General features: G+C 48.2%; 1 protein-coding gene across 1 annotated transcript in view; it reads right to left on the reverse strand.

Annotated features, from left to right (window-relative positions):
- Positions 1-2,271, reverse strand: part of LOC144752568 (poly [ADP-ribose] polymerase tankyrase-2-like) — a 281,081-nt gene extending 278,810 nt beyond the window's left edge. The window contains exon 1 of the mRNA XM_078640457.1: positions 1,733-2,271. Within this exon, the coding sequence (XP_078496583.1) occupies positions 1,733-1,901 (169 nt within the window). The 5' untranslated portion in view covers positions 1,902-2,271. The remainder of the gene's footprint in view (positions 1-1,732) is intronic.
- Positions 2,272-18,888: the final 16,617 nt, after the last annotated feature.

Below are 18,888 nucleotides of genomic sequence, written 5' to 3' on the forward strand. Positions count from 1 at the left end.
TCGTGGAGAAAGTAATGAAAGATGAGGGAATAAAAGAGTACACAGTAAAGGGTCTTACAAGGGAAAAAAGCAGCCAAGTGGCAACAAAGAACCATACAGACCACCATAGTGACCCAACATATGTTTGACGTTCTTGCTCTTTTGGATGGAGGGAATCAAAAACACAATTTTCAAAGATAATCCTGAGAAGTTTGAGACTCCTTCAGATTGATTAGCTCTATTCAGTATCTGGTCAAAGATTCTGAAATGGTTTTCATCCTTTCAACATTTTGGATCCTCTTTTTGCATTCCAGCCTTTAACAGTTTAACTTCAGGATGTATTGGAGGAGGTAGATATAATGCTGCGCACACATGCGAGTGGGAGGAGGAAATGTATTATCCATTCAGTTTACCATGTCCCAATTTGACAAATGGCAAACCTGCATGGCATTTCCGATGAGGGATACACATTTGGGTCAATTATATGGTTTGAAATATTGCAATGCATGCTGAATTTACCAGGCAATCAGAGGGTTATCTTACAACCTTTTCACTATACTATGGAGCCACATATATAATGTGCCACCATGAAGCGACAGTACGTAGTTGTCAATCCTGGCTGTGAAAAACTGTAGAAAAGCCTTTGGGCAGTTCAGAAGTCAGGAGAATGAACGGATCTGATCTATTATGCAAATATGTGACATTTGGATAGGAATCATGAATTTCACAACCAAAACCTCTCTCGTGCATGAATGCAGCGGACAAATCCTAAAGCATGGATAAAAGATGCCCAAATCTTCCCTACTGTAAAAATAGCCTGGTTACATTCGAACTTCTGTAACATGAGCAGGCGCAAAAGTAATGCACAGAAAAAAAGTAGTTGGCTTGTGAAATAAAAAGCCTTAAACCTCGGTAAGCAATAAAAAAAAAGAAATTTGGGCTGATTATAAGTTCTAAATGACTCGTTACACAGTAACGTTATAATTCATTATTAGGTTCCAATGTTTTCTGAGAGCCAAACTGACTAGCAAAAAATAGACTATTTATTTCAGGGATTATTCACTTGAACTCTGAACGGAGATAACAAGTTAATTAAATCTGGGTGCACAAAACACGTGGTTAATTCTAGCTAGATATTATTAACGTTCATCTGACATATTAACATACTAAAATTAATGTCACCTTAAGAACATGCTACACCACTTACCTTGAATTTGTATTCTGTATCATCAAAAAAAAAGATAAAAGGAGACAATCAGAACTTACAAGCAATTGGGTGCTAGCACTGTCTGGGGCCAAATAAGAAAAAAAAGGAAACATGAAAAAGGCCATAAACAATATAAAACACTGAAAAAGGTCAAAACAGGGTAAACCTTGGTGGTATCTGATGTACGAGACTGGGGACGAAGCAAAAAACGTCGATTAGCGAAAGAAGTCAAACACAGAACAGCGGACGGGAAACTAGTCTAATGTATCGCAAATAACCACACAAACAAGAGTTGTGGATTGGATGCTATGCCCTGGGGTAAGTGCATAGAGGTGGTAGCATGGTATGCCTTGTGTAGAACCGACGCCAGAAAGAGGAACCGAATGAATGCAAGAATGTACTGAAAGATGTTAATCATTTCGTGTGCTGTGCCCTCTGATCCTAAGCGACCCTTTTATCAGCTGATGAGAACAGTTGACAAGGATGAATGACACAGTTTACCCTACCCTAAAATGCAGACACCCTCGTGCATAAAAGATTCCTCACCTGCCGCGAAATGCAGAGGACTGGACCGGCGTCCTGAAGTGTCCCGGCCGTTTACATTATCGGTCCCCAGAAGCCTCCGGACTCTCTCTAGGTCCCCGGTACGGCAAGCCTCGAAGAGCTCCCGAGCCGGCTCCTCCCCACTCCCTGTGCAATGCCGGCCGCTGGTCATCCTATGCCAGCACTGCCGGGCTGGGGAGGGCGCCGAGGCCGCTGTGCCTTGCAAGGCTCCCAGGCCTCCTCCGCACAGCAGCGTTAACCGCGGGACATGACCAGGTCCTGCCAGCCTGCCAGTCCAGGCGTACCCAATGCAGCCTCACCCCATCCACAGTGGGGAAAATATGACCATGGTTCAGTGCTTTTGAGGGAAAAATTATCTTGAAGGATCAGAGCTCCTCACAAGGTGTCTGCTAATCCACAGAGCGAACTCTCTTAAAGATGGTCAAATGCGTTTCTGATGGGCCTGGACTAAGTCCGCACCCAGGAACTAGCACAGCAATCGCCGGAACACTTCCTGCTGCAGCGCACCCACGCGAACATTTGTTGGTGTTTGGAGGAGATGCCGGTGATTGGCTGCTTCTTCTTCATAGTCTGGGCTATTCATAGAGATTGAAGAAGGACAAGCGGAGTCCGCCAAGTTCGCCATCTTAGCGGAGAACAATCTTGGCGGCCATCTTTAAAGAGGAACATTATTTATTACATGACTACACTAGAATGAAGTTTTCCAACTCAGCGCTGTTTATTTAACGAAACGCTGACATAATTCTTTATCGAGGCTGTGATGCCTCGACTTACAAACCGTTTATTGAGAAAAATGTAAACTTTCTTGCCTCCTAAATGAGTGAGCAGCCGGCTACATTGAAGCATTGAATTCTGTGGGCTTGATTGGCAAGCTGCATTTTTGTAATATGTAAAATAGACTAACTTCAAAATGCAATTCACAAACCTACCAGTAGAAGTGTCCATCTATTTTATCTTTTCTAAGAGGAGATCTCCACACATCTAAATTTCCTACTTCAGTCCTGTCAAGTATCACGCATTAGGCGTGACACTAACGCATTTCAGTGCGGTGCTCCGCATTGAAATGCATTGTCACGCATAATGCATAGTCTGATCTGTGCACAGAAGCGCTGCAAAAGATCGTGCATGTGGTAGCTGGCAGAGTACGCCTGTGACCTGCGCAGGGTGCTCCCTCGGGCTTGCAGAGCTCACGGCAGCTGAGCAGGCTCCCATTGCTGCTATAATGTCTCTTTGAGATTCTAGTTGCGCGCGCTGGGGCTGTGTCGGAGTTACACAATGTGGCTTCATGCCGGTTGTGCCCAAAAGCTAGAGAGAGAGTCGGGGCATGCCTCAGTTAAGTTGTGAGGCAACTAGTCTGTGGCGCTGCGTGGGGACGCGACGTCACGTCCTGGTGACAGGGTGCGCTCCAGGAGTTTTAAAAATGTTTAATGTAAAATTGGAGGTGGAGGCCTACTGCTCAGTGGGGCCGACGCCGGAATCATGGTGCTGCTGCACGGCCGGGACAGACCGCCTGCGCTGTGGGGCAAAATAATTGGCTGTCGGCGAATACTTAGTTCCGAGCCAAAGCTTCGCCCGGCCGAGCGAGAGTTCTGCAGCCACCGACGTCCGGTTATGGAGTAATACCGATTGCAGAGGGACTGATACAGGCAGAATCGTGGCTGACCTGCTTTCCCCGTTCATCTATCTAACCGCACTACGCAGACACCAGTTAAATAAAGAGAAGACAACAGCTGCATCCAGAAGAAACATCAGGATAAAGAGCAGGACGGTGAGTCAGCGCCTGGCCCTCCCCGTTTCAACTCAGTCACCTGCAGCATGTGTGCTAATGAAGAATCACTTGTAGTTTCGTTTTCACTATGTGACAGCAGACGCTAATTTCAGACGGCATGTGCAGCTTTGCTGCCTTTCGGAAACCTGTTTTCTGCACTTAACTTCAGTGAGGGCAGTGTGCACCAGGCCCGGTTCTAGAGGGGGTGCCGGGTGGGCCAGGCCCACCCAAACATGAGCCCGGCCCACCCAAATGTGAGACTTGGCCCTCGCAGTAACAGTGCAAAGGCCAATACAAAATGGCATCTGTTTTCCTTCCTGTTTTGGGAGTTGAGTGATTTGGCCTGGGCTCTTTCTTACAGCCGTCCCCAATCACCCAACTCCTCTGCAGGAACAATAGGGGCATGGTGAAGAAGACAAATTCTTTATTTGGCTCCAGTAACGTTTGCCTACCGTCCTGCTGTGTGGAGATTTTGTTCAGCACTGTAGAAAATATATTTGTTAATTCCTATTCACGTTTCCTGACCCCTGCAGCTGCATATCAGACCTGGCTGTAACACAAACGTTGACTAACGGAGTAGGTAAGAGAATGTGTTATTATTTGTTTTTATTTTTAAAATCTGCACAGGCCCAACAAGGCACATACATTGTGTATGCTTCATTTAAATTGTGTGTATCCTTATCAGGGCCGTGGATGCAAGACAACAATAAAAATGTCCAGATAACGGGTGATTAATGATCATGCTGGAGAGCAAACCTTTGCCTGTTGGTAGTTTTGAAATGCAGATAGGCTGAATTTATGTGGATAGCTCAGTGGGTTACTGCCTTTGTCAGAGATTCTTGTGTAAAAAGAGTTTGGGCCGATATACATTTATATTAGTAAAGCCAACCCCCAACCACTGGGGTATGCTTTAAATCCTGAGTTTGTGCTTCCACAGCCCAAACCCTCTTAAAATATACTGCCCACCAGTATGGATAGCATGTGATTCCTACACCTTAAAATCCTCATTGGCTTATGTGGCATTCCCTTCAGACTGATTTACATTCTTGTATGATTCATTGTCTCTGTATAATGTGCATGTAGTGCAAGTACTGTGAAACCCTACACTGATATTAGTAGCGCTATACAACAAATGAAATGCATATGAAAGAGGCTACGAAGAGATGAATGGCACTGTTAGAGGGTGGTAGTAATGCTATCTGTGGAGAAAGAGGTAATTGGTGGGGTGTCAAAAAAGACTTTTGCACTAGCGCTAAAGCCGGCCCTTTCATGGCCAGTCAGATAATTAGGGCAACTGTGGGACATATTCAAGTGTGTGCTAATTATATTCACTGCTATAGTCAATGTTTAAAGTTTGAAGGTGATTTTAATAATGTTTTTTTATGGGAATAAGGCAAGTGGAGCTGGATGGTGGCTAATATGGGCCTGGGGCCCAAGGTCAGCTGTGAGGTAAGCTGCAGAGGAGAGGCATGGTAGAAAAGTAGATAATCAGGCCTGGAAGTGCTTGTTTTGAAGCCTGGCATGTTGGAATTTGAGGGTTTGCACTTAGGTCTAGACATTGCTCTTACTTTCAAATAACTCTCCACATGCGCTGTATACACACAGAATCGATCCATTGTATCATGGTTACTGTTTGCAAGTAAATATGATGTAATCTAGGGCTTGTAGGCTACCTCAAGAAGCATCACATTGGGCCCACAGCGGCCCACCCAAATGCACCCTTGGCCCACCCAAAAAGCAAATCCTGGAGCCGGGCCTGGTGTGCACACACGCTGTGTAGAGTGCATCCTTGTCCCTAGCTGTTCACACAGGCCTTTCTCTCCTGCTAGAGAGGATCGGGGAGATGCATGGGAGAAGTGTGGCCATTCCAGGCAAAAGCCTGTGCCAGGATAATTTACCCTTCATTTAAAATGTGCTCTTAAGGTGACGCAACAGCGAGCAAAAAAAAAAGGAGTGACAGCCAGAGACGGCTCACACTCTTGGTCAGTTCAGGACGTGGAGGGGACATGTAACTGGGGCAGTCTGCCATGAAATAAAAGCCCCTTATCACTGATTGTCCAGCAAGAGGACTCAGGAGCTTGCAGGACATAGGAAAGCGCATCACAGAGCTTTATTTTTTCAGAGTGCGCCGGGCCCAGGCCCAAGTCATTATATATGGCACTTGACACTACAGCTTTGCATATGTGGAGCTGACACTTTGGTCAATAGTAAGGATAGTACGTCAGGATCATTTCCTGTTTCATAAAAGTTTTTCATAAAAGTTTTTATGTTTCACACCATTCTACACTGAATGATTAGAATGCAGCTTTTAATCTAATGTCTAAACGGTTTAATTTATTTTTGTTCATTAGTGTAGCTGCACTTCATGTGTTTTTCCCAGAGTGAATGGGCGCGGTGACGTAGCACATACTATAATTGTTTCCAGTAAAAATGGGGTTTATGTGGGCGCAGCGTTACGCTGCACTGTCTGAGTGTGTGTGCTCATAGTATGCAGACGAAGAGTAGATATAACAAGTATTGGCAAAGCCAAAAGCTGTCCCGTCTGGGAGATTTTGACTTTGGCAGCCAATTGGGGGGTAGCTAATGGGGGAAGAGGGTTGGATACCTGAATGACTTGAAAAAAGCACTAGAAAGTAGACAGTGCTGACTGCTTCATAGTGCTTTTAGGTCCAGATTGCAGAGACAGGAATAGTGGGATGGGGTGAGGAAGGAGGAATAAAAAGAGTACCAGGGAGGGAAATGAGACAGTGGGAAGGAGAGAAAAAGCAAGCAAGAGGACAAAAGGGGAGAAGGAGAGAAAGAACATGAACCACACATATATTTGCAAAGCTGTTTTTGATGAGGATTTGCCATGAGTTCCTGCATTTTACTAGCTTAGTGCCCTTCCATTTCTGGAGCTTAACAATTGTAAGCTCTTAATAGGGTTTCTTGCTGCTCAAATGGGTTAAATTTCTTGTATTTATATATTTCTCTCTTCTTTATTTCATGATTTTACTCACGAGAAAGTGTCACTCATAGTCGTTGAATGTCACTCATAAATACACTGAAATTCTGAAAATGTCACACATAAGCATTCTGAAACCTTGGCAGCTATGCTACTTATGCCCCGATTCGAAATTTGGCGGAGTTTTTCAAACCCTACCTAACATGCTAAAATTTGACAGAAGGAAAACAATAAGGTTTTAACAAAGACAGAGTGCTATGGTATTAACAGGGGTCGAGTCGGGGTACCACGCGGGTGGACGGTGTCCCCCCACTTATTTTACCGGGGGGACGCCGTCCCCCCTGCCAAACAGCTGGACTTCACCTTTTGGCCTCTCTGGAACGACGTTGTTCTTCCAAAGGCACTTCAAAGCCGAGCTCGGCCTCAGGGCCACATGAAGGCACCCACTCTGCCGCGAGCTCGGGAGAGGATTATGGGAGTACAAAGACGCATTGTCTTGGAGAGGTGCAGCGCTCCTGCACCTCTCCAGGCTCCGTGCTCCTCCACCACCAACAGCTCAGCACCCGGACGGGCGCCATTTTCTGCATGGAAGCTCCGGAGCTCACCAGGTCAGTTCAGGGGCACACTACGGGACTATCGGACCACCAAGAGCCTGCTTTTAGATGCCGCTGAGCCCCCCCACGCACAACGCCACCACCCACAGCGTGTTTAACTGGGCTCTGGTGAGAGGCCCCCTCCTCCTTCCCTTTAAACTTTGTTTTAGACTTTGCTGCCTCCTGTTCTGCGATCAGCTGCCTCGGCGCCTGTGGTCTTTCTTCCCTGACCCCTGGTCTCCGGATAGAACTCCTCTGCCCCAGCTCCTCATGGACGATGAGGCTGTCACTTTGCTGCGGACTGCCTTTCTCCCCCTGGACTTGCTGGCTATGGCAGCCCTCTTCCTGGACTTTCGGACTTGGATCTTGTGCTCCCCGCCATTTTCTTTTTATGACTCGCTTCTTCTTCTACCTTTCTCCTCCGCCATTTTAGCGATCTCTGACCTCCCCCTCTGTCCTAGCGACCTTTCTATTGTCTCTCCTGCTGCCTCTGACACACTCCTCACTGTCTTACTCATTACTATCTGCTTCCCTGTCTCATTTGTCTCACTTTCCTGCCCTTCTCTGACCCTCCCTTGTGCTGTGACTGCATCCCCCTCCGACCCCACTAAATGGAACTCTGCTTTTCTGTATATAGTACTCTCAACCACTCCTATGTGACTCTTAGAGTATATCCATCCGTATCCCTTCCCTATATATATAGAGATAACTCTAATCACTAGTATATGTAGTAGACCTTTGTACTCTCTACCATTCCTATGTGACTCTTAGAGTATACCCATTCATATCCCTTCCCTATGTATATAGAGAAAACTCTAATCACTAGTATATGAAGTAGACCTTTGTACTCTCTACCATTCCTATGTGACTCTTAGAGTATATCCATTCATATCCCTTCCCTATGTATAAAGAGATAACTCCAATCACCAGTCTCTTCTTTGTGTGACTTTACATCTTGTACATTTGCATTTTTTTCTGTGTGTATCTCTTATGTAACGCATGTAATCCTAAGTCCTTATGTTTTGTAACTGGTTCTTATGTAAAGCGCGCTGACACCTTCGGGTAAAGTTTGCGCTATATAAAATCACATTAAATAAAAATAAAAATAAACTGCTAGATCTGACCAGTGGTGTAGGGTGGCGCTGTGACGTAACAGACCTGGGACTCCTGGGGCGGTGGGAGTGCTAGGCTTTGATTCCAGGCATGCCTCACGCCAGCGAGCACCAACCAGCCCCATACGGGTTCTGTCACTTCAATAAACCATTCTCTCCCACTACTTTTTTGTGAGCTTTTGGTATTGTTTAAAGTTTCAGTCTTCAGAAAACCGGAAACCGAAGCTCAGTGTGTGTTCTCCTAGGTCAGTTATAGAGGCCTCGATCACTCTCCGTATTTACTTATTAACGATGGTGCAAGCCACCTTTCATGACGTCACTTCCTGTCGTGACGTCACTTCCGGTGACAGCGTCCACGCACTTCTTTCTTTAGGACTTGTGCCCTGGGTACTAATAATGACCCAGGAACGACAGGAGCCGCAGGTAGTTGCACGTGAAGATTTATTGTAATTACAGAGGGAGGGCGCAGCAGAGGCACCCCTCCACATGGTCACCCCACCCGAATCCCAATAAATTCAGACCACACCAATTTGTGTTTTATGAAAGAATTGAGGCTGCAGTTTATTAGGTATTTCCAACTTACAAGCGATCCTTTACACACCATTATTTTTGTCCAGCGAGCCTGTGTCCTTACCCTAACTCTGCACTGTGCCTTACATTCAGTGCAGCTCCCCCCTGGGGACGCAACCCTTCCCTTTTACTCCGGGCAAGCTTCTGCTTCCAGCCCGACCAGGTAGCCTTTTACTTCCGGTTGCCACACACTCCCTTGGGTAAGCGTCTGCTTCCAACCCGCCGGATGACCCTCTTCACATCCGGTGTCCACACACTCCCGGGTAACCAGTCGGTTCCCCCCGGTCGGGTGACCTTTAACTTCTGGTGTCCAGACATTTCCTTCCGGGTAAGCGTTTGTTTCCACCCAACCAGGTGACTCTTTACTTCCGGACTTCCGGTGTGTACCCTCTTAGTTACCTGGACAAGCCTATGTGCTTCCCGCCCGCCAGACCCTGGTTGACTGTTCCCCCACTCATCTCTGCGAAGGTGACTCTGTAACTGGTACCCAACTTCTTCCATGCAACACCACAGACTCTGCCCTTAGTTGTGTAATTAATTGTTTGCTTCCGATTCACGTGAACCAAGGGCCTTGGGGAGCTTGCCAGTACCCCCTGGGTCCTGACTGTCCATTTTGCGGCCAGTGCCCTGCTCGCAACCTGTTTTTGTATCCTCTTGGATCGCTTTGTCAGTAGCTCCGTTCTTTTCCTTCACCTCAACCCAAAGGACCTCCTGCAAGTCCACTATGCCTCTGCGACAAACGTTCCCCATTGTCCCCCCCCAATTCTTGTTCCTAAGCGGGTGGGTGGGTCTTCACTTGACGAAATTCCCAGGAGAAAGAGGGCCTTGCACGCGGTGCCCAACCTTAAATACCCCCTGCCTCCCTACCAAATTCCTACCCTAGATTTACGGCTGAGCTGGACCAGCCCTATTCTCTGCTGGTCCAGATCCTTTCTTGTCTCACTTCCTTTATCTGTACCCAATCCTGTACCTTGGCGTTCGAGCTCTGCTCCCTGGGGGTGGCCTCCACTGAGGCCCCCGGTCCAGCCACTATCCCCCTCCCCCTGGGTAGTGGGGGGCCAAACCAAGGGGCACAGCAGAGGCATCCCCCACATGGTCGCCCACCCGAATCCCAATAAATTCAGACCACACCAATTTGTGTTTTATGGAAGAATTGGGGCAGCAGTTTATTAGGCATTTCCATCTTACAAGCAATCCTGTGTCCTCTCCTCAATGGAGGAGCCCAGGGGCAACGTTGCTGCTAACTGCGGGGAACTGTGTGGTTACTAGTGGGGTGCAGAATGGGGAGGGGGGAAAGAAGTGACGGATAGGGAGGCGTATGTGCCCTAGCTGGGGCTTCTAGGGAGAGAGAAGTGGGAAGGCCCTAGCATGTCTATGTGGTTAAGTCGTTGTATCTTCTTGGTCGCACCACTAATCTACCTGTGCGGGTGCGTGTGCCGGATGTATGTTCCTCATGTGTGTCTCCCTCCAGGCTGTTGCTGTGTGGGGTGGATGCTCTTTGTCTTATCCCTAGGGTGTCTGTGTGATCGAGCCTCTGGGCCTCCGACCCCACTAAATGGAACTCTGCTTTTCTGCATATAGTACTCTCAACCACTCCTATGTGACTCTTAGAGTATATCCATCCGTATCCCTTCCCTATATATATAGAGATAACTCTAATCACTAGTATATGTAGTAGACCTTTGTACTCTCTACCATTCCTATGTGACTCTTAGAGTATACCCATTCATATCCCTTCCCTATGTATATAGAGATAACTCTAATCACTAGTATATGAAGTAGACCTTTGTACTCTCTACCATTCCTATGTGACTCTTAGAGTATATCCATTCATATCCCTTCCCTATGTATATAGAGATAACTCTAATCACTAGTATATGCAGTAGACCATTGTACTCTCTACCATTCCTATGTGACTCTTAGAGTATATCCATTCATATCCCTTCCCTATGTATAAAGAGATAACTCTAATCACCAGTCTCTTCTTTGTGTGACTATACATCTTGTACATTTGCATTTTTTTCTGTGTGTATCTCTTATGTAACGCATGTAATCCTAAGTCCTTATGTTTTGTAACTGGTTCTTATGTAAAGCGCGCTGACACCTTCGGGTAAAGTTTGCGCTATATAAAATCACATTAAATAAAAATAAAAATAAACTGCTAGATCTGACCAGTGGTGTAGGGTGGCGCTGTGACGTAACAGACCTGGGACTCCTGGGGCGGTGGGAGTGCTAGGCTTTGATTCCAGGCATGCCTCACGCCAGCGAGCACCAACCAGCCCCATACGGGTTCTGTCACTTCAATAAACCATTCTCTCCCACTACTTTTTTTGTGAGCTTTTGGTATTGTTTAAAGTTTCAGTCTTCAGAAAACCGGAAACCGAAGCTCAGTGTGTGTTCTCCTAGGTCAGTTATAGAGGCCTCGATCACTCTCCGTATTTACTTATTAACGATGGTGCAAGCCACCTTTCATGACGTCACTTCCTGTCGTGACGTCACTTCCGGTGACAGCGTCCACGCACTTCTTTCTTTAGGACTTGTGCCCTGGGTACTAATAATGACCCAGGAACGACAGGAGCCGCAGGTAGTTGCACGTGAAGATTTATTGTAATTACAGAGGGAGGGCGCAGCAGAGGCACCCCTCCACCTGGTCACCCCACCCGAATCCCAATAAATTCAGACCACACCAATTTGTGTTTTATGAAAGAATTGAGGCTGCAGTTTATTAGGTATTTCCAACTTACAAGCGATCCTTTACACACCATTATTTTTGTCCAGCGAGCCTGTGTCCTTACCCTAACTCTGCACTGTGCCTTACATTCAGTGCAGCTCCCCCCTGGGGACGCAACCCTTCCCTTTTACTCCGGGCAAGCTTCTGCTTCCAGCCCGACCAGGTAACCTTTTACTTCCGGTTGCCACAATCTCCCTTGGGTAAGCGTCTGCTTCCAACCCGCCGGATGACCCTCTTCACATACGGTGTCCACACACTCCCGGGTAACCAGTCGGTTCCCCCCGGTCGGGTGACCTTTAACTTCTGGTGTCCAGACATTTCCTTCCGGGTAAGCGTTTGTTTCCACCCAACCAGGTGACTCTTTACTTCCGGACTTCCGGTGTGTACCCTCTTAGTTACCTGGACAAGCCTATGTGCTTCCCGCCCGCCAGACCCTGGTTGACTGTTCCCCCACTCATCTCTGCGAAGGTGACTCTGTAACTGGTACCCAACTTCTTCCATGCAACACCACAGACTCTGCCCTTAGTTGTGTAATTAATTGTTTGCTTCCGATTCACGTGAACCAAGGGCCTTGGGGAGCTTGCCAGTACCCCCTGGGTCCTGACTGTCCATTTTGCGGCCAGTGCCCTGCTCGCAACCTGTTTTTGTATCCTCTTGGATCGCTTTGTCAGTAGCTCCGTTCTTTTCCTTCACCTCAACCCAAAGGACCTCCTGCAAGTCCACTATGCCTCTGCGACAAACGTTCCCCATTGTCCCCCCCCAATTCTTGTTCCTAAGCGGGTGGGTGGGTCTTCACTTGACGAAATTCCCAGGAGAAAGAGGGCCTTGCACGCGGTGCCCAACCTTAAATACCCCCTGCCTCCCTACCAAATTCCTACCCTAGATTTACGGCTCAGCTGGACCAGCCCTATTCTCTGCTGGTCCAGATCCTTTCTTGTCTCACTTCCTTTATCTGTACCCAATCCTGTACCTTGGCGTTCGAGCTCTGCTCCCTGGGGGTGGCCTCCACTGAGGCCCCCGGTCCAGCCACTATCCCCCTCCCCCTGGGTAGTGGGGGGCCAAACCAAGGGACACAGCAGAGGCATCCCCCACATGGTCGCCCACCCGAATCCCAATAAATTCAGACCACACCAATTTGTGTTTTATGGAAGAATTGGGGCCGCAGTTTATTAGGCATTTCCATCTTACAAGCAATCCTGTGTCCTCTCCTCAATGGAGGAGCCCAGGGGCAACGTTGCTGCTAACTGCGGGGAACTGTGTGGTTACTAGTGGGGTGCAGAATGGGGAGGGGGGAAAGAAGTGACGGATAGGGAGGCGTATGTGCCCTAGCTGGGGCTTCTAGGGAGAGAGAAGTGGGAAGGCCCTAGCATGTCTATGTGGTTAAGTCGTTGTATCTTCTTGGTCGCACCACTAATCTACCTGTGCGGGTGCGTGTGCCGGATGTCTGTTCCTCATGTGTGTCTCCCTCCAGGCTGTTGCTGTGTGGGGTGGATGCTCTTTGTCTTATCCCTAGGGTGTCTGTGTGATCGAGCCTCTGGGGTGGTGTGTGTTGTGCGAAGGCGTGGTTGTCCTATACTCCTGTGGATTCAGCACTGCCCCCTGTACCCCCATTCGGGCCACCAATCGGTGGGGATGTTGTCGTTTAGAGCCACAGTTTCTCCTACGGGTCCAGCTGTGGAGGGTGATCCAATGGTCTGCCACCGTAGGACCTTGTTGCATTTCGTCATCGGCACAGTGGGACCATAATTTTCCGTCGCCTAGTATGGCAGATCGAGAATATAGGTCTCTAATTTGGAGGGGCTGGCTGAATTTACTGTCGCCTTTCTTTCCGTAGTGGCCCAATATCACTCGTACCTAGTCTTCTTGGGCTAAGGATACTTCACGCACTCCATGTGTCTTGTCGTAATTGTCTTTGTAGATCTTTTGAGCTTTCAGAATGTTGCTTCGGACCACTGCAGGCGACCATTTGCTTTGCAGTTTCAAGTCCATCCACACCAGGTTGTCTCTCTTGAACGGTTCCCTTCCTCGCAATATCTGGAAAGGGCTGTACCCTGTGAGGGTGGGAGTGATGCGATAGGCCCACACAGTGTTTTTAACTTCCAACACCCAGTTCTTGCCCGCGCTGATAGCGGCCTGGACTGACCCCATGATCACTCAGTTGAACCGCTTTGCTTGGCCTTTGCCTGCGGGGTGGTACACTGGCGTGTGTTTGTTCCTGATGCCGTTTCTCCTGAGGAACGCAACCCATTTTTCCGAAGTGAATTGGAGACCGTTGTTGCTTGTGATGACTCTCGGAATTCCTTCCCTTGAGAGTGTGATTGTCAAGAATGTGATGACGGCATCAGCGTCCACTGTGTCGCAGATGTCTACTTCTGGCCATTTCGAGTATCTGTCGACAAGGACTAGCACGTATTTGGGTACTCCCCATGTGTCCAGGCCACTGACAGCTCTTCCCATGGCTTTGTGGGCGTAGTGCATTCTCCCATTGGGGGTCTCAACACCGCGTGCTCTTTGTCTGCATTGGCGCAATGCTGGCATGCCCACACAAATCTTTCCACCGCATTGTCTACCGCAGGCCACCAGTATGACTGCTTCACCCTGAGCTTTGATTTGACGATGCCCAGATGGCCTTCATGCAGTAAGCTGAGGAGGTGGTCCAGCAAAGCCTTCGGGGGAACAACCTTGTCCCCTCTGAGGAGGAACGTGGCATTGTCGCTGAAGGATAACGTTCATAGGCCATTTGCCACTCTTGCGTGCTGATGATGGACTCTTGATCCGCTGTGAGTGTCGCTTGATATTCTTCCCAGCCGTCGGTGTGTGGGGTAACTTCCATCGCGGCAGAACAGCTGAGAAAGTCAGCTACTTTGTTCCTATGTCCAGGCCGGTATTCCACTTCATAGATGAAATCAAGGAGCCAAAGCGTCATTTTGGCGATACGTAGGGTGGCTTTAGCATGCCCACTTGACTTGAGGACCTTGATCAGTGGTTTGTGGTCTGTGCGGAGCATGAACTTGCAGCCCCTGAGATATTGCCAAAATTTCTCCATGGCCCAGATAGAAGCCAGCATTTCCTTCTCAATGACGCTGAACTTTTCCTAATTGGGCGCAAGGGAGCGGGACGCGAACCCAATGGTAACTTCCATGCCGTCCGTGGAGCACTGTGATAGAACCGCCCCTAAGCCTTTCTCAGTCGTCAAGATGCTGGGGCTGAGCTTTCAAACTCTTGCTGCGGGACGGCTTTGCAGTTGTCATTTTTGATTGTCTCAAATTCTGCATCTGATTCTGTTGACCAGTGGAAGGTGTTTTTCTCCTTCAGCAGTTGGCGCAAGTATGAGTCTTGGTCGCGAAGTTCCTGACGAACTTGCTATAGATCTCTGCCAGTCCAAGAAACAAGCATACTTCATCTTTGGTTCGGGGTTTGGGCACGACTACATGGCTTCAACGTTAGCTTTCTTCAGAGATATTCCATTTTCGCCTATCTCATGCCCCAAATACATGACAAAGCGTAGACCGAACCGGCACTTTTCCAGTTCAGCGGTGAGGCCATTGGTTGAAAGGGTTTGCAGGACTGTGTCTCATCATGTTCTGTCTTGGTCTTACCCATCACAAGGATGTCATCATGGAAGTATAAGACGTCACAGCAGTCTTTGAACAACTTGTGCATGAACACTTGGAATACCGCCGCTGCCAGTCCAAAGGGCAGGCGCCAAAATCGTAGCAGCCAAACAGGGTAATGAAGGAGGTCAACTTCCCAGATGATGGGTGAAGCAAAATTTGATGATATGCAGCCTTAAGTCGATGGTTGAAAACCACTTGAGTCCAGTGGTTTTGGCTAACAAGTCGTTGATCCATGGTAGCAGGAACTTGTCTACCAGTATATTTTTGTTAAGCTCACGAAGGTAGATGCAAAGGCGTACTTTGCCTTTAGGCTTGCATGCCACTACCAAGGGCACCAGCCATACTGTGCTCTTGATGGGTTCTATTACACCGTTGTCTTCGAGGCGCTGCAATTACAGTTGCACGGCTTCCCTGCAGTTGAACGGGATGTTCCGCATTTTGTGGCTGACCGGTACTGCGCCGTCCTTCAGCTGGATTTTGTGTGTAAACTTCGATAGTTGCCCAATGGTCCCACCAAAGACGTTGGGGAATTCTTTGCGCAGTCTGGCTACGTCCTGTCTTGGAGGGTCATCCGTCATTAGCACTTCTTCCCCGGGGTTAAGTTAGATGCCCAGTGCTCCTTGGTCGACCCATCCTAGGACCGAGGGACCTGTTTCGGCGACATCCAATTTTCCAGTAGTCTCTTGCCCCTTGAACTGGAAGTGTAGTGGCCGGAATCCTACCATGGGGATCTTTTACCCTGTGAAGGTGACGAGATGTACGTCTGTGTGGTGTAGGTGGTATCCTATGGTGTTGGCAAAATCCCTGTCCCATATGTCCTTCTCTATAATTGTGAATGGGGACCCTGAGTCTGCTATCATGGAAATCTGGACCCCCCGATGGTTGAGAGACGGGACGGTTTTCTCGTGGAGCTGCCCCCAACACCTAACACCTGTTTGTCTATGCACAAGATGCAATCATCATCTCCATCACCTTCCTGCGCTTCAGGCTCTGAGTCATACCTGACACATTTAACAGCACTGCTGTTGGGTTTCCGCCTGCAGACTTTGCCAAAGTGTCCCATCACACCACAAAAGGAACACTTTACTTGGAAGGCAAGACATCGTTTGTCGTTGGCCATGTGCGTCTGGCTGCCGCATATGTAACAGGAGCTTTTCGAGTCGGTGGAAGGCCGGTGAGGTGCAGGGGAGGGTTTCATGGGTCGTCTGGCCATATTTGTGTCCCGAGGTGGGACTTGGTTTGTCCCTGGGAGTGTTCTTGTTGCTTACTTTGCACACTGTTGGCTTGCTGTCGTTGTCTTTTTTAGCTGCTGCAGCGCATCATTTGGACAGTTCAGCCTTTTTGACGATCGCTATGAACTCATGGAGGGGCGCTTCTCCACTCACCAACAACTTTTCCTGAATGCTGGTGTTGACTGTGTACATTATTATCTGATCTCTTACTAAGTCATCGTGTAGATTACCGAACTTGCAATTTACGGCTATTTTTTTGAGTTCTGCGTCGTAGTGCTCCACTGTCTCTGTGTTGCGTTGTTTCCGTTGGAAGAAGTTGTATCTATCTATGGCCGTGCAAATGACCGGCTGGTAATGACCGTCTAGGTTATACAATGCATGTTGAAGCATGTCTTCATCCGTTGCCACTCTCGGTTTCTTGACCATGTTCTTGTACACTCGTAACCCCTATGGGCCGAGATTATGGAGCAGTATCTTCTTCCTGTGTTTGCTGGAGAACTCTTCTTCCCCTTCATCCTCCAACGCTGATAAATAGTTGAGGAAGTACCCTTTCCAATTCGCCCATTTCATGGCCGATTCGCCTGGCTTGGGAAGGAACGGTACCAGATTGGTCAATGAGAAGGTCTGGGCACACATTGTGAAGGACTTGTAGGTGTCCGCTGATTTGAACTGTCAATAGGGTTCCCAGCTGGTAGCGTTGGATTATGATGGAGTTCCTGGGGACGCACCCGTTGACCACTCCCTCTGGTGTCTCTAGAGATCAGTTTGTGGACTGTCAGCTTGCCCAGTGCAGGAGATTGGCAGGAGGTCATTGCCCGGGCAGACACCAGTACTCATGTGCTGTGCAGGTAAGTGCCGGGCACGGTGGTTGCTGGGTGGCTTGAAGGCGGAGGGTGACCGTCTGGTGGAGGCGTAACAGCAGCAGGAGCGTGGAGCACTCTTTTGGTCTGTGCGCTTGGAGGGTGTACCATGTGCTTGCACCACCCTGTGCGCACAGGAAGGCTGTATGGGGCCTCAGAGGCAGTTCTCAGGGCCTGAAGCATGTGTAGGAGCGCGCAGTGATTTTGTGCTGCTCTCCTACCTCCTATCTCAGTAGACAGGGCGCAGGGATGTAGCCCTCCCCGCGGGCACGTCGCAGGTGTGCGTGTCGCTCTCCCTCTGTGTGGTGGGGACCGGGTGCTGGGCCGTGCGCTGTAAGCGAGGCGGTCTACAGAAAGTAGTACAGGCGGGGCCTGTACAGGCTCGTCGCCAGTCTGTGCTATTAATAATGAGCCCCCGGCAGGAATGACAGGAGCTGCAGGTAGTTGCATGTGAAGATTTATTGTAATTATAGGGGGGGAGCTATGGGTGTGCTCACAGCAGTGTCATTTTCTATCGCGCTCTCTCACTGTGCGCGTCTCCGATTTCCCGTGAGGCACCGCGCTCGTCACATGTCTCACAAACACTAGACTGCGACACCACAAGTCCTGCCAAGTACCACGCATTCGGCATTAAACTAACGCATTTTAGCATTGGTGATCCGCATCACCACACTGAAATACAAAGTCAAGCATAATAGGCATAGCTCCTGCCTCAGCTGTTAAGCCATTAGCGATATGCTGACTGAGCTAGAGTGACAGCGCACCTTGTGGGGTGTGCTGTTCCCATCAGGCTTAGAGGCCGGCTGAGCAGCTAGCTGCTACAGGCTACAATGTAACAAGAAGGATTACCTTGGAACGAAATTAATTCTATGTCAGTCCACTGAAGCTTCGTATTATGCTTCTCTTTCTTTACTGAAGCAAATACAGCAGGCAATGTAACTTTACCAAGGGGCGGCAGAAAGGTCACACGGTGCAATAAATTTCAGATATGAATGTACAAAATCTTTATTTTCTTTTTGTCATATTTTGTTTGCACACATTTTATCCAAGATATTTCGTAACATAGTACATTAATTGATTAATTCATAAAATATACATCAATTAATACACAATACGAACACCCCACATCACCTCTCAACATACACACACATTCTTCTCTTTCAGTCACACACAAACATTCACTGATCTACCAAACACTATATACACATTCCTCAACGTAATCCCCAGAGTGACAACAAGAATAGGATCCTGCGGAATCTTCGTAGCAAACTGCCAGAGAGTCCAGGTTGATAAAGCAGGACCCAAGAAACACGTAATGCCAACGCGCGTTTCGGTGCAGGGCCCAGGTCTACGGGCGCACCTTCATCAGGGCTCTCACGCCGAGGGAGTGGGGAGGACACAACACATTAGAAATAACCCGTGGCCAATCTGTTATAAACAAAACATTAAATTTAGAATCAGCAACCTCATAAACTGTTCACTAATTATCCAAAGTTATGCTTCATATATACAAGATCCAATTGAGCCTCGTACTTTTCATAAGGGCCACAGATTCAGATGACATTTACGTAAATTTCATTCAATTAAATATACATATACAGTTCTACATTATATGAACTCTTATATATAACATTTTGTTCTGAGGTGTCGCCCCACAGCTGGTGAGCTCCAATGTTGCTGGAAGAGATACTCGAATAATAAACTGAAAAAT

The sequence above is a fragment of the Lissotriton helveticus genome, chromosome 5_1, assembly GCF_964261635.1.
Source record: "Lissotriton helveticus chromosome 5_1, aLisHel1.1, whole genome shotgun sequence".
Classification (NCBI taxonomy): domain Eukaryota; kingdom Metazoa; phylum Chordata; class Amphibia; order Caudata; family Salamandridae; genus Lissotriton; species Lissotriton helveticus.